The sequence below is a fragment of the Egretta garzetta genome, unplaced genomic scaffold (assembly GCF_000687185.1).
Source record: "Egretta garzetta isolate BGI_Z169 unplaced genomic scaffold, ASM68718v1 scaffold304, whole genome shotgun sequence".
Classification (NCBI taxonomy): domain Eukaryota; kingdom Metazoa; phylum Chordata; class Aves; order Pelecaniformes; family Ardeidae; genus Egretta; species Egretta garzetta.
Genome location: NW_009259421.1, coordinates 942,463 through 958,196, shown reverse-complemented (window position 1 = coordinate 958,196; position 15,734 = coordinate 942,463). Strand labels below are relative to the sequence as shown.

The window sequence follows — 15,734 nt, the reverse complement described above, 5'->3', positions numbered from 1 at the left end:
GTCTGTCCCCCTTGCCATCATTGTTCAAGGCCTACCACATTTCATTTCCTTCAGTCTCACAAGAGCCAGGGAGTTTAATCCCCAGTTGTGTTTTTTCAGGTACGCAAGCTTGAGGCAGACATTCTACCTCTACAAGAGTCAAATGCTGAACTGAGTGAGAAAAGTGGAATGTTGCAGGCAGAGAAAAAGCTGTTGGAAGAAGATGTTAAACGCTGGAAAGCCCGGACCCAGGTGGGGAATGCATCTTTTCAAAGACACTAGTGTGGCAGAAAAAAAAAAATTCTAAGATTTCTTAAAAACAAACTAAGAAATGTATTTGAATTATGAAGCATTACTTATGCAGCTTCAGAATAGGCTATTCTGATTCATAGGCATTCCAAATCAAAATGCAAAACCAGTAGCTCTAATTCAAAGATATTTTCTCAATATAACTATATAACCACTTATGAAAATGCAAACTATTTTCTCAACCTTTCAGCATTTATTGAGTCAACAAAAGGACACTGATCTCGAAGAGTATCGGAAGCTGCTTTCAGAGAAGGAGGCAAACACCAAGCGTATACAACAAATGAGTGAAGAAACAGGAAGGCTTAAAGCAGAAATAGCCAGGTATGGTGTAAGTCAATTAGTAAAAAGCTTTGTGCAAAGCAAAGTATTTTAAATAGTGTAACTTCTTAACTGTCTCCATGTAACTATGAAACCTTTGGTATTCTTACTGTAGGTTGATAATATGCAGATAAAATGAAGTGAGAATTGGTTTGGAAGCTATCTTTTAGCTGAACTTATTCTAAACTAATGTATTGTAGAATAATTTGTATTCTACAAATACTCATTTGTATTGCAGTATCCTGAAGAACATAATTCATAACAGATAATGCCTGTGATATTACATATGAATGACTACATTTCAATATCACTCCATTTCAAACATCTTATTTGCATCTTCCTCCAATCTTGCTATTTAGAACTAATGCATCCTTGACCACAAGCCAGAACCTTGTTCAGACCCTGAAGGATGAAGTAGCTAAAATAAGAACAGAAAAGGACACTTTGCAGAAAGAACTAGATGCTAAAGTGGCTGACATACAAGAAAAAGTAAAAACTATAACACAGGTCAAGAAAATAGGGCGCAGGTACAAGACTCAGTATGAGGAGCTGAAAGCACAGCATGATAAGGTAGGTATGCTTTTTTCTTTGTTTGCAAAGCAGTTCTTTAAAAAAAACCTGTATGTTTTCATCTAGAGTCATGCATAATCTAGCTGATGATTTTCATGTTCCCTTAGTGTAATACTGTATGAATACTTACATGTGAAAAGCAGAAAATTATATTGTTTATTCTGCTGTTAGCTCAAACTGCCACCAAGCATGAACTGCCTATCACTTAATACTGTGCAGTATTCTTAACAGAACTTTAGCATTCGTTAGAATTCCTGGGTTTTTCCAGAACTTTCTAAATGATCGGTTTGCATGCAGAAGCAACTTGTGAACGTAACGACATTCTAATCAGATAGTGCTCTTTAGCCCGATACCACTTGACATATTTCAGATGGTTGCCAAAGCATCAACTCAGTCTGCTGTAGAACAACAAGAAGAACAAGTTTCTGTCCAGGAAGTACAAGAGCTGAAAGACGCTCTCAGTCAAGCTGAAGTGAAAACAAAGGCTTTGGAGGCTCAGGTTGAAAGTTTACAAAAGGTAAGAACAGAGTGAGCAAGGTAAAAACAGTGAACAATTTCAGAGTACTATACTGCAATCTTAAATGCATAACTGTGAAGAATGTGAGGGTGTTTTTCTGTGTGTGTGTGTCTGTGCATGTGCACATGTATGCACAGAAATATTTAAAGTGACTTATTTGTGCATCTACCTTGTTGGGAAAGAGGGACCTTAAACTCGGTTTAAATCCTCTGTCTAGTGTGTCTCACGGTGTTTCTTGGAATAAGTAAGTGGGGAAGAGAATGCTATTCTCTCAACTAGTGCATTCAAAGAGGACTGGACTCCTCTATTGTTGATTAGAAGCTTTTTAACCTTAATACAGCAGCCAGCTAATACTAGGTCTTTGGAGCTTGTCAGGGTATATATTAGCTGGTTATGGCTAATAGCTGCAATCTCTCTCTCTCTCTCTCTCTCTCTAGACTACAGCGGAAAAGGAAACTGAAGTTAGAAATCTTCAGGAGCAGATAACACAGCTACAATCAGAACTTACTCGTTTTCATCAAGATCTGCAAGAGAAGACTACACAGGAAGAACAGCTCAGGCAACAGATTACTGAGAAGGAAGAGAAAACTAGGAAGACCTTGCTTGCAGCCAAGCAGAAAATTGCACAGTTAGCTGGTATTACAATATTTTTTCTGTCCTTAAGGTGTCGTCTTCTGTTTGGGTTTTTGATTATTCTAGTAGAAAAACATTTAGACAGGATGCTTGGGAAAATATGGCCTACTTCATATCTTACTTAAAAGTTTTTTCTAGATTTCATGTTACAGGACTTGTTCTAAAACTTAAATTTTAATTCCTTCAGGAGACGATAAAAGCATATAACTAGCTGTACACTGGAGGTAAAAAGGTTTTGCTTAGTTTTGGCCAGCCAATGTGATAACCCCCATTCTTTATCCTTCTGTTATTTAGAGCAGATTGATCCTACTAACAACTTGGGTAATTCTCCCCTTTCCTCTTGCCTTCCTTAAGTGTGCAGGTGAAAACTATACTGCTTTCTCTATTTTTAATTGATATTAAGAGGAATGATGGCTTGCTGAAAACATCTTATTCTTTTGTGACTACTGTAATTCTTTATGTATATATGCTTATTATATATTTATATTTTTTGTTTATTTTTATTTAATTGCCATTAAATAGAAATGGCATGTGAAAGTTAAAATTACCTCTAACAGCTCCTTTGATAGCATAACGTTTTTAAGATTTCAAAATACTTCAGTAACCTGTTAAAACAGACAGGTATTCAGCATGCAGAGACTTAGTAGGCAGCTTTACAGCAGTAAGATTTAATTCTTTCCTATTTGATTAGGTACAAAAGAACAGCTAACAAAAGAAAATGAAGAGTGGAAGCAAAAGAGCAGTTCATTAGAAGAGCAGAAGACCGAATTGGAGGTGCGGATGAGTGCACTCAAATCACAGTATGAAGGTAGAATCTGCCGTCTGGAAAGAGAGCTTAGAGAGCAGCAAGAGCGACACCATGAACAGCGAGATGAACCACCAGAGTCTACAAATAAGGTACAAAGTCCTCTTAGCTAGCTGTGTGAGAGGATTTAACAGCTTGCATGTCTCATGACTGAACGAGAACAACAGCTGTCAGTACAAGCACTGTTGTCCAACTCGGTTTGGTTTTGTGTATGTAGCAGTTAATACACAAGACTATTTTATGTGAAAGTGTTTATTCTAAACATCCTAAATAGTAGATGTCATAGGAATCCTACACTTTCAAAAAAGAAAATTAGAAGATAGCAATGAGCACAAGAAACAGTGCACTATACAATTTCCACTGTCCCCTGGTTTTGGATATACGCAAGTTGGCTTTAGTAAGGATTCAGAACTTAATTTAAAACTTATTTCTTGCCATAGTCAGAATTCCCAATGCTAATGAGCATGCAGTTACATCATCACACTGAACTGTTTGCACTCTGCTGTCTATTTTTGTATTTTTATCCATGGGTTTAGTATAATGCGTTCTAGCTGCTGTTGTCTCAATAGCTTCAGAAAATACTTGCGAAATTACTGTTGGTTTATGTACTTGGTATGACTGGTATGATTTGTTTTGGAGAATTTGCAATAATCATGGAATCTGACTAGGTGTGCTAACAAGTCTGTTAGAGATACAATTGTTAGTAAAGAGATCTGTCTGTTGAAGCATTTTACCAAATTGCTCGCTCTGTTTCGTATGTACATGGCATGATACTTCTGTTTCTTTCTTAATAGGTGCCAGAACAGCAGAGGCAAATCTCACTCAAGTCTACTCCAGCTTCAGGTGAAAGAGGAATGTGAGTTGAAGGGTTTGGAGGTTTTGCAGAGTTTCTGTGATTGGTGCTCCTTGGTTTTGTCTTTATCTAGTTGCTCTTCTTTTTAGTAAACCACTGGCTTTTCACAATTTTTCTTAAGCAACTTTGAAGATCCTGATTAACATAATGTGTTCCTTCTGTTTTCTCAGCTACATTTAATCAAAAAAGCTTTTCAGCTGTTAAATTATTGTGTTAACTACCAGGGATGTGGTATCTGGGAAACATGAAAGATTTTTTTTAAAATGTTTTCAGACTTCAAGAATCTTGAAGTTGTACAGTTTTGATTGTTACCCTTAACTTTTTTGGTTTTGAGGGGGAATCTTCCTTGTTCAAGAATCTCAAACATGAGTAATGGCTACATAGGTGGTAACTCTAACAACCAATAAAATAGTCAAATGACTAAACTCTAAGATGGGAAATATTGCTGTATTGCTAGGTTTAGATAACAAACTCCATTTCAGCTTTTATGACAACATCCTTCTGAAAGCACGGCTTTAAAAAATGCCTCTTAAAATTTGGCTGATCTTTGTCTCAACCAAGACATGATGTTGCTCTATATTGAGTGAATCAGTTAGTTTTAATGTGAGATGTATTACTTGTTGTAATAGACACCCAGCACAGCTATGCACTGCTCATTTTGATCTGCTTACAGTTTTCTAGTTGATTACTTTTGAAGAAATCTGTCAAACCTCTAAGCTGGACAAAATGCTACTGGTGGCATTGTGTGTCTTTTTTTTTTTTTTTTTTTTTTTTTTTCTTTTTTAACTATAAAAAAAATTTGGAAGACTATTCATTATGCCCTTATTAGGCTTTTAAATTTTAAACCTTTAAAAACTAGTATTTCTGGCTATGATAATATGTTTACATTTGGTGTTTTTAAAATCCACTTTCTGTGATACTATGATAAACCAATATCCTGTTTTTCAGTGCTAGCACTTCAGATCCACCAACAGCAAATATTAAACCAACTCCTGTTGTGTCAACTCCAAGTAAAGTGACTGCTGCTGCAATAGCTGGGAATAAGTCTACTCCAAGAGCCAGCATCCGTCCAATGGTTACTCCTGCTACAGTCACTAATCCTACCACTACTCCAACAGCCACAGTTATGCCTACAACACAGGTGGAGACTCAGGAAGGTAAGCATTTTAGTATAGTATAAAGATCTACAGTAATCATAAATGCTACCTTTGCCTTGAAATCTCAGTAATTATTAGTTTGAAAGTAACTCAAACAGTTTTATTGTGTCTGCATCTCTTTCAGTATTGCACTTTTGTGACCACTTCTGTTGCAACAAAGTTCATGATTCCTCTACTGAAGACTGGTTTAAGCAACATTATCATAATCGTTATCAACATTGCATAATCTGCAAAACGTTGAATCTGCTTGTTTAGGGCATTCTGAAATGGAGAATGTGAACTGAGCTAGTTAATATGAAGACGGTTGAATGTGCTACTGTTTGCCTTTCAGCTATGCAATCGGAAGGACCTGTGGAGCATGTTCCGGTCTTTGGAAGCACTAGTGGGTCTGTGCGTTCCACCAGTCCTAATGTTCAGACATCTCTCTCTCAGCCCATCTTGACTGTTCAGCAGCAGACGCAAGCAACTGCTTTTGTGCAGCCCACTCAGCAAAGTCATCCTCAGATTGAGCCTGCTAATCAGGAGCCATCCCCTACCATTGTCGAAGTTGTACAGAGCTCTCAAATAGAGAGGCCTTCCACTTCTACAGCAGTGTTTGGCACAGGTTGGTTTTATTTTATAGGCCTACCTTTTTGAATAGTTCCTTTTAAGTAGCTCCGTTTGGACCCTTGTCAAACCAGGCCTAGAATTTGCTCTTTTGGGTTTTTTTCACCCTTGGTTTATTGCACATTCTACAAATTTCTGAGGTTAGACTCCTTTCTTGAACCTTCAGAAATGGTACCTCTGAAATGCTGTTGTCACTGCATTCCTTGAAGTAGAAAGTAAGACCTCATGCTTGTTTTACTATTCAGAGCAGCACTGGGGTTTAATACATTAAACCCTTCTGCCTCTGTTTCCATGGTACTGTTGGAGCAAGGTTAATTTTAGGAGTCACAAGTAGACTGCTTAAGCTGGAATATAAAATACAGAGAACTCCCCTAAAGCTACTCGGTGTGATACACTGTGGCTCATCTGTTGGCCCTACATAGTGTAGATTTTGGTGTAGAATGCTTTTGTAGCCTCGGGTTTTTTTTGTTTCCCAGCTGATACTCTGTTAAACTTTTATGTGTGCTTGTCAGAAGCAAAGATATTGGAAAAAATATTTCAGTTGTACCCTTACATTTGGGGTCAGTTAGGTTGTGAATGTAGGTTCAAGAGCATACAACTTGTAACAAAAGGGGCTGATGCCTTCATGTGCTAGGAAATGACACAAGGTGATTCTACCTGATTCTGTTATTCAATGCAGAAAAAGAGGTGATCTTCCAGACTAAAATGTCAAACCTTTTGATTTTCTGTTGTGTACATTTGTTCTAAAAATAACTGAGAGGGTCTTTTAAGTTTCAGCTACCCCAAGTTCTTCACTCTCTAAACGTCCACGAGAAGAAGAGGAGGATAACACTGTGGAAAACTCAGACCAAATCTCAGAAGAAACAGTGGATGTACCTCTTCCAAAGAAACTGAGAAGCATACAGAGAGTTGGACCTGAGGTTTGCTGCTACTTAATCTGTCCCTTTGGAAGATTTTAATGGGAAGAGCAAGTGTATTACTTCAGAGCAAGTCAGTTAATTCTTAACATGAGTTTTTAATCTGTCAGGGAGGAAGCAGTTATGTTTGGGTATCATAAAAGGCAGAAGTTAGACCAGTTACGATGAATAATGCAAATCTTGCTGAACTGTAGGATGGAAGACAGAGGTCCATATCCTAACATTGAGGAAAAACATTTTTCAGTGTAGTCTGGAAGGTCATTATCTCATTATCTACTGTTATTCTGGAATAAAATACAGCATACTTGAGGACATGCGAGGGAAGCAAAGATAGTTCCATGGAAAAGCTTACAGGACATGTCATGAAATGTTGGTGTGAGGGGATTGGGATGTCCTGCAAAAAAAGGAATGAACTTGAAACAGAACCTCACAGCAGGCAACTCATGAATAATGTTAAGGAAGTCAAAGAGACATTTTATTAATTCTGAAAAGAGCAAGATTATGTAAGAAAATTATCACTTATTTAGCTGAGAGGATTGAGGTGGAATGGTGGGAAATCTTGAGGATTCTTTTTTAGTCCTGTGAAAAGATTGAGACACTTGAGGTCCAGTGGACTAGAATTTAGAAATACAATTTCTCCAGGGCAGAGAAGTGGGGTGAAAAATAAAAGCAGAGCTAAGGAATAATAATAAAAGGGGAACAAAATGTTGCCATGATCTTTGTGGGAAAAGATAATTTTAAAAAAAAAAAAAAGTAAAAAAAAAAAAAATCTCAAACATGTTAAAGAACCAAACTTTAGGGCTAATGATGTGTTTTAAATGAGAAAAATATATGTTCTTTCAGGAGGAAGTGACAGCAGAAGAGAGCACTGATGGTGAGGTAGAAGCTCAAACGTACAATCAAGACTCACAAGACTCAATTGGAGAAGTAAGCATATTTGAAAAGAAAAAAATATTCATTTCATCAGAAATAGCTATCTCCCCCCGCACCCAAAATCTCAGTATTTTTAGAAGTGAAGTCTCAAATCAGATCCTGCAGGTTTCCAGTGGAAACCACTTCCAGCCTCTTAAAATTCCTCCAGACCAGAAGAACAGCAGCTCAGAGTTCATGCTTAGAAGAGAGATGGTCGTTCCTTGATCCTGGGGGGGCTTTTAGTTGTCTGAAGTTGATTGATGACAATCATCTGTAGCATTCTCTTTTGTCCTCCCCTGTCTTTGTTAGGTATTAAGAAACAGCGATTAACTAGTGTTTCTCCTGTAAGCATCAGAGTTAGTTTCTCTTCTTATCCCATCACCAGTCTTGTGCACTGACAGTAACTGCAGTCTTGGTGGTGTGCTCAGAGAGTGCCCCTCTAACTAGGCAATCATTCTGGCTGGATGTAAAGTAAGGGCAGAGCACTTCCTCAGCAGTCAACAATGCTCCAAGTATCTGTATTTGCTTATCGTGCAGATGTTGGTGATAGCTCCTTGGTTATCTGAAATGGATGGGTAAACATTTAGACAGCAGCTTTTTATGAATGTGTATTCAAATGCATCATATATGAATACACTATCCCTAAAGATGGCACCCATCCCAAATCTGATTTGGAAATAAAGGACAAAATACTCGTACTTGTGTTGTAGAGCAGGCCTCCATTTAGTCGAGGTTGAGAGCTAGGAGCAGAAACAGGAAACTCTTAGAAATACAGTGGACACTCTTCTGAAGAACATTTTAAGAATTTTATATGCTGCGTTTTGTTTTGTTTCTTCTGGTAATTTACTTTAATCTTTTACAGGGTGTTACACAGGGAGAGTATGCTCCCATGGAGGATAGTGAAGAAACTTCCCAGTCTATCCCAATAGATCTTGGACCTCTTCAGTCAGATCAACAAAATACTTCTTCATCTCAGGATGGTCAGTCTAAGAGAGATGATGTCATTGTAATTGATAGTGATGATGAAGATGATGATGATGAAGAAAACGAAGGCGAACAGGAAGTATGTATAGGACGTATGGAGTTATTTTATTTATGAACTACTTTATTTCTGATTTTTGCCTTTGATCAGATTTAAGGCTCACCTGGCAGGACTAACTTAATCAAAATATTTTTTCTAAAATGTATAAATAGTCTCTCTTTATGTAGCCTGAACTTCTAGTGTTTTAAAGATACTTATTAATTCAGCTTGGGTTTTTTTGTTTTTTTTTTTTTTTTAAGTCATAAAATTCCCCAGTGCCTCTAGGTTATCTATGCCTATTCAACATACAAGGTTGGCCTCTGTGAGAAGAGGCTGGGGCCTGCCCCATGCTAGACACGGCGTGTTCCAACTGGCTCTGCAGTGACCCTACTGCAGGACCCACACTGCAGGAGCCCATCAGGTGGTGAAAACATATATAAGAAAGGGCAAAACGCTGCATGGCAGTGTTAATGTGAGGTGAGGGGAAAAAAAATGTGAGGAGCAATCTTGCCAACACCAAGGTCAAAAAATAATGAGGGGAAGGAGGTGCTTCTGGCATCAGAGCAGATGCTCCTTGTAGCCCATGGAAGAGACCGCAATGGAGCAGATATTTCCCTGCAGCCTGTGGAGAGGAGGATATTCCTTGAAAGAAACTGCAGCCCGTGGAGGAGTAGGCTCTACTGCCAGGAACCGTGGCCCATGGAGAGAAGCCAATACAGGAGCAGGTTTATCCTGATGGATGGCAGCCCTTCAGTGGGAAGGACCCACTGCTGGAATAGTGCTTGAAGGACTGCAGGCTGTGGAGAGGACCCACGCTGGAGCAGGGGAAAAAGTGTGAGAAGGAAGGAGTAGCTGAGAGAAACTGTTATGGACTGACCACAACCCCCCATTCCTTGTCCCTTCCACCTTGCTTGGGGTGTGGTAGGAGGAGTGAGGGAGTGAAGTTGAGCCTGGGAAAAAGGGGATGGGGGGAAAGGTGTTATGGTTTTCTTTGTTTCTCACTGTCCAGCTCTATTTTTAATTGGCAACAAGCTAAATTAATTTTTTCTGAGTTGAGTCTCTTTTGCCCATATTGATAATTGATAAGTCATCTGCCTGCCTTTATCTTGACCCTTAAGCTTTTCCGTCTGATTTTCTACCCTTGTCCTGTTGAAGAGGGAGTGAGGGAGTGGCTGGGTCGGCGTCAAGGTCAACCTACCATAGCAATCAAAAAATACATAGAGGTACTCTGTGGATAATAAATGCTGAACATCTTCAGGAAGAGATCCACAGGCAGAGGTGGTCTCTGTACCACAAAGTGAAGTGTACCACTTCAAGATTGGGAAGGATATAGTGGAATCGTTTCAACACTTCCTCAAGGCTTTTTTATGGTCTTTATCATAGGACTATGAGGATGAGGATGAGGAAGATGAGGATGATGATGAAGACACAGGAATGGGAGATGAAGGTGATGACAGTAATGAAGGAACTGGTAGTGCTGATGGTAATGATGGATATGAAGCAGATGATGCTGAGGTGAGATTTGTACCTTTTTTATAGCCTGTTAAAGTTCTTGTTATAAATTGGTGGTGTAATGAATCTGCACAGATTTGAATACTTGAAAGAGAAAATCTTAGGATTAATTCATCCCAGAAAACTGAGGCTGCTAGTAGGTGATAGTAATTTCTGTTGTAACTGGTGTTTTCACAAGAAAAATCAACTTTGAATGTTTAAGAAGGCTGAATGAAAATGCAAAGTACAGGAGCTAGCAACAAATACTGTAGTTGCAAAACTAGTAAGGCAGTTTCTTCAAAAGCTGGATATTTAATTGTCTATTAATATTAAAAGATGGCTACACTGTTCACATTTGTGTATGTACAGATAGGCAGAACTTCTGAAATTTCATATAGTTGTGTACATTTACCTGATTTTGTAGACATTTACAGAAATATTTTTAAAAATTCATATATTTTACTTTGTTTATTTTCTGAATACTTTTGTATTGCTTTTATATTCTCTTTACAGCCCGTAAGTTGTTTAGTACTAAGTCACCATGTTTCTGATGGTTTTTTTAGGGTGCTGATGGTACAGATCCTGGAACAGAAACTGAGGAAAGCATGGGAGGAGGTGAAAGCAACCAGAGGGCAGCAGATTCTCAAAACAGTGGTATGGTTATTCTGTGTTTCTTCAAAGTCTGTGTAAGGGGGCAAATGGTTTGCATGTGTTAAAACATGCCTTTGAAAAGTAAGAATACAAGGCAAAATGCTAAATACCATTTTAACCTGAAATGTAGATTCTTTTGAAATGTTCTTTTCTGGATTCATTAATTCTACATTCCTTTGAAACCCCTGCAAGCTCTGGTTGCTATGTAAACTGCTCAGTAGATTAATCTCTCTAAATCAGCACTTGAATAATCAATGGTTTGTTTCAGTGCTGGTGTTGACGTAGCTGGCACAAGTCTTCTCTAAAGTGATTTTAAATAACAGAACTGAGCTGTCCCCACTCTTGCAAGGGTAAAAAATATCTGTGTTGATGTCGTAGCAGAATTCAAAGACTTGCCTTCATGTTTTCAATTCAGTTTGGAGATCATGGGTTTACTCCTCTATATTCATATTTGTTTTAGGAGAAGGGAGTACAAGTGCTGCTGAGTCCACTTTTCCTCATGAAAGTTCAAGAGAACAGCAGCCATCATCTGCCTCGGAGAGACAGGCCCCTCGGCCCCCACAGTCACCACGCAGACCACCACATCCACTGCCCCCACGACTAACTATTCATGCTCCTCCTCAGGAACTGGGTCCCCCAGTACAGGTATAAACTATCCCTAGCAGTTCAGAAAACTTTTAAAAAATTACTATATAATTTCATCTATATAAAACCTAAGTACTCTGGCTATTGTAAAAATGTATGACATCTATTTAGCATCCTAAAAACAGTAGTTGAGCAAACTTAATGTGTCTCAAACTGCAGATTATGGCTGAACAGGGAACATTAAAAGCAGTAAGGTGCTCATGAGGGATTTGTGTCTTAAAATTTTTATGCCAATGTTGTTTCAGTCAATGACTGCTGATATTTCCACTACAAAAGCTGTTCTTGAACAGGTTGTAACTCAGGACAGATTGGCAGGGGTTTTTATTGGTCTCTGCCCCAGTGCAGACTGGCAAAGGAACGTTGCCATTCATTTTCTAAGTTAAATCTTTCACAGTCAGTGCCTGAGCCATGATTATGCTTTGATGTAGACTTACAGATTTTGTAAATGAAAACATCGTAATGTAAATTTTGCAAAAAATATCATGACTGAAATTCTCCTTTACCATTAATTTGTTCTGAGGCTTGGGGTCACGATATTGCTGTGTTCATGTTTTCTGCCCTCAGTAGAAAGTTGAGTAAAATAGTAATGTCACCCAGAATTTAAACCTACATCATTCTCTTTCATGCTTAGACCAGGCAGCAGATGTGGAGTAGCTGCTGCCATGGTCTATTCTTTAAGAAGGTATGATGATGTACTGAGCAGTGTTGTACGCTGACATATATTTGTTACATTTACCCATTTAGGCACTGTCCATGGCTCTGATTGAACAATTGTATGTTATTAGAATACCAGGAAAGCATTCACACTACTTCATTTTTTCTTTACTATAAAGAGAATCCAGATGACTCGAAGACAGTCGGTGGGGCGTGGACTTCAGCTAACTCCTGGTATAGGTGGGATGGTAAGTACCTGAAAGTCTACTACTGAAAACCTGCATTGAGGGAACATTTATGACTCTTGGATCTTATTTTGTTTTTTTAAAGAAGCCTAGCTACTGACTTCACAGATGGGATGGTTTCTGTAGTCTTGCAGAAAATATCTTAGTCCTATTAATTTCTGTATTAATGGAAGACACATACTAGAAAACTCCCAGGAAGCTAAAGGTCTTCAAAAGAGGTTGAATTGGGTTTGTCTGAAGCAGATTTAATTAATTGTTTTCAGATTTAGTCTTTTAAAGTGGATATGTTACTGTAAAAAATAATAAAATGTTTTCAGCCTCATCCTAAACAAACAAGGCTAATTTGTGATTTCTGTCTGCCTCCTTCAGCTAATTTTGAACTTATTCAACTGCAACTGTATTTGACAGAATAAATGCACATTCAGTGAGGGAGGGGGAGGGGACTGACTGATTAAAAAATTGTTTTCTGAGATTAAAGGCATCACCTCAGATTTTTTGATTCTACTTGGCTTGCCTGCACCTGTCATTCAATTTCTGCTTGGAACTGGCCTCAGTACCTACTGATTTTTGCCTGGACAGTAACTGAGCACATGGGAGGGAGCTTATGAGTATTTTGGAGAGAAAGGTTTGAAAGATACGGGAGGAAGAAGGGAAGAGAGTGTCTTATGAAGGATGAGGGAAGAGAGAGCTGGGGTTTCTGGCTTTGTAGGCAATGCAAGAACAAAGGAGACAAGTCTATAGGGAACAGATGATTTCATATGTGAAAAATCCCCTATGGTAGGTACATTACAGCAATCCAGATTAAGACAGTTGATTCCTATCTATTTACAAACAAGCCACCCTAAGATTCCTCTGTAGTCAACAGGGAGATGTGGCACTTTGATGGTACAATAATCTCATGGAATAGATGTCTAAATTTCCTTTAAAAGATGGGTGCCCTGCAAGTGTATGGGGGTTTGTTTGGTTTGGGGTTTTTTTTATCACCCGTAAGCGTGATCTATATAACTATATCAGATTTACATGTCTGAAATTAGGCAAGAATTTTGTTAGAGATACATCTATCTTTTGTTTTGCTGGACGATGTGAAAAAAAGCAAACCAACCTTTAACTTGGCTTGGTAGAAACTGGAAATACATTATAGGCTCTCATATCAGTCTCTTTTTTTTTCCAGCAGCAACACTTCTTTGATGATGAGGACAGAACAGTTCCAAGCACACCAACTCTTGTAGTTCCACATCGTACAGATGGGTTTGCAGAAGCCATTCAGTAAGTAGATGTGAAGAAAAAAAAAAAAAGGCATCTATTAATTCTGTCTTAACAGTGGAATGAAAATAAATCAAAATTAAATGAAATTTAATGGGAGTAGCATGCAAAAACATGCTAAGTAGTATGGTAGGTGACTGCTTCTACAAATAAGTAATCATTATTTGAACTTTATCATGAAATTTATCAGCAAATTAGGAGGTAGATGATCTCCAATGTATTGTAACTTACTGACTTAAAAAGAGATTAAGACAAAGAAATAGGTTCTTCTATTTCATATCATTTCCTTTCCTGCTCTCCCACCTTCTTCCCACCCCCTAATATTACCAATAAAAGTAGGAAAAGTTATCTCCATTTCTGGATTTGGGATGTTTCTGGACATGTTCATCAATATACTTAAAATTGTGAGAATTCATAGGACAAATAAGTAAAGAATATTCCCTTCAGGACTGTTTTACTGATTCCAGATGCAGACCAAATAAGTTTAAGAAACTAATTGCTATTTAATTAGCAGTAATTTCACTGATTTTTATGGTCACTAATTCATTTTGTCTCATGCATAATTTTTTCTCTTGTTTTGGTGAGAAAATTGTCCTTTCCCCCCCCCCTTTTTTTTGTTCTTTCCCCGCCTCCCTGATCACTGGAAAAATTGCAGAATTCCTTAAAGCTTTATTTTGATAGTTCCCCCCAGGTAGCTGGTGTTCCTAGATTCAGATTTGGACCCCCTGAAGATATGCCACAAACTAGCTCAAGTCACTCTGATCTTGGTCAGCTTGCATCACAAGGAGGTAAACCATTTCTCTACTTTCTTTTCCATGGTTGCTGGAGTGAAAAAACAAATAATGCAGTCAATAAAATGCAATTCTACTTTCAGGTACTTGTTGAAGTGTGGAAAGCTGCAACTCTTAAATAATTATCAGCACAGGGAGACTGACAGAAAGTAAGAAGGTGTTTCCTTCAAGCTGCTGCACTTCTATTTGTAATATAGTTTAAAAAGTAGAATGTTCCTGTGGATAGGAATGACAGGCTTGTGAACTGAGGAGCTGAAATGTTATGTAGGACAAATTGCCTGCTGGGTACAAGCAGCTTCATTTAAGGATAAATGCAACATTGAAGGAATGACTTACAACTTTTAATTTTACTGTTGATTGTAACTTTCCTGTAGTAATGTGCTGTTCTTCGAAGAAAGATCACAGCAAAATAATGGCATAAGAAAAGGATGAAAGTAAATCAAATAGAAATATTTTTATCAAGGTTTTACCTTTCAATAAATTACAATTTGCTCTGGCAGTAAGTCAAAACAGCTTAAGATAACAAAAATATCCATATTTAAGTAGAAATCACTGGATTTCATCAAGTGTACAGAGAGAAGACAGTTAGTCTGGTTTTAGCTGGCTATTTTAATTGTAACTAAAACTTTTGTGTTGCAGGTTTAGGAATGTATGAAACCCCACTATTCCTTGCTCACGAGGAAGAATCAGGTGGTCGTAGTGTTCCTACAACACCATTACAAGTAGCAGCACCAGGTAAGTGGCAAGAAATTTGCAGGCTGAACTAAAGGTTGGAAACCTTGAACTTCCAGAAAAGAATTAGATTATTGTTGTTACAGTGTTTACGTCAGGAGTATTCAGTAGCCCTTTTCCTGATGTGCCTAAGATTTCCATGGATTTTCTGTAGGAAATTCAGACTAACTTGATGTTTATTAAAATACCTTTCCTGTACAGTGACGGTTTTTACTGAAAGTGCATCAGCTGACGCTTCAGAGCATGCTTCTCAGTCTGTTCCAATGGTTACGACATCTACTGGCAATCTGTCCACCACAACAGAGGCTGGGACGGGTGATGATGGAGATGAAGTTTTTGCAGAAGCAGAATCTGAAGGGTAAACTATGACTTGTTTGGTTCACTAAGACTTGATGTCATGTCAGTTTAAGTGATTTGTTAGCATCCAAGCGTGCCTGTGATTCATTTTCAGTTTAACCTGTTCTGGTAGGAAGGAGACCTCAAACAGAATTTAGTAATTTTGTAAAGCAGTGTACAATCTGACCTTTTCATCTAAACCCGAAGATTTTCTTCTGATTTTCTTCTTCTGATTTAACATAGCTAATACAAAAGTCACCAAAAAAAAAAAAAATCAGTATTTTTTTTTTTTTCCAGAATGCAGGGGGCCCTGGGGGTGAAGGTCCCGG

At 38.1% G+C, this 15,734-nt stretch overlaps 1 protein-coding gene across 1 annotated transcript in view; it reads left to right on the top strand.

Moving 5' to 3' along the window:
* TPR (translocated promoter region, nuclear basket protein) overlaps positions 1–15,734 on the top strand; it is a 42,354-nt gene that overhangs the window by 21,735 nt on the left and 4,885 nt on the right. Inside the window, exons 30-49 of the mRNA XM_009636919.2 lie at positions 100–231; positions 479–609; positions 966–1,176; positions 1,547–1,693; positions 2,131–2,329; positions 3,018–3,223; positions 3,926–3,987; positions 4,933–5,141; positions 5,473–5,745; positions 6,519–6,667; positions 7,508–7,591; positions 8,439–8,639; positions 9,981–10,112; positions 10,652–10,742; positions 11,200–11,384; positions 12,218–12,286; positions 13,455–13,549; positions 14,228–14,334; positions 14,977–15,072; positions 15,271–15,427. Coding sequence (XP_009635214.1) covers positions 100–231; positions 479–609; positions 966–1,176; positions 1,547–1,693; positions 2,131–2,329; positions 3,018–3,223; positions 3,926–3,987; positions 4,933–5,141; positions 5,473–5,745; positions 6,519–6,667; positions 7,508–7,591; positions 8,439–8,639; positions 9,981–10,112; positions 10,652–10,742; positions 11,200–11,384; positions 12,218–12,286; positions 13,455–13,549; positions 14,228–14,334; positions 14,977–15,072; positions 15,271–15,427 — 2,936 coding nt within the window. The remainder of the gene's footprint in view (positions 1–99; positions 232–478; positions 610–965; positions 1,177–1,546; positions 1,694–2,130; positions 2,330–3,017; positions 3,224–3,925; positions 3,988–4,932; positions 5,142–5,472; positions 5,746–6,518; positions 6,668–7,507; positions 7,592–8,438; positions 8,640–9,980; positions 10,113–10,651; positions 10,743–11,199; positions 11,385–12,217; positions 12,287–13,454; positions 13,550–14,227; positions 14,335–14,976; positions 15,073–15,270; positions 15,428–15,734) is intronic.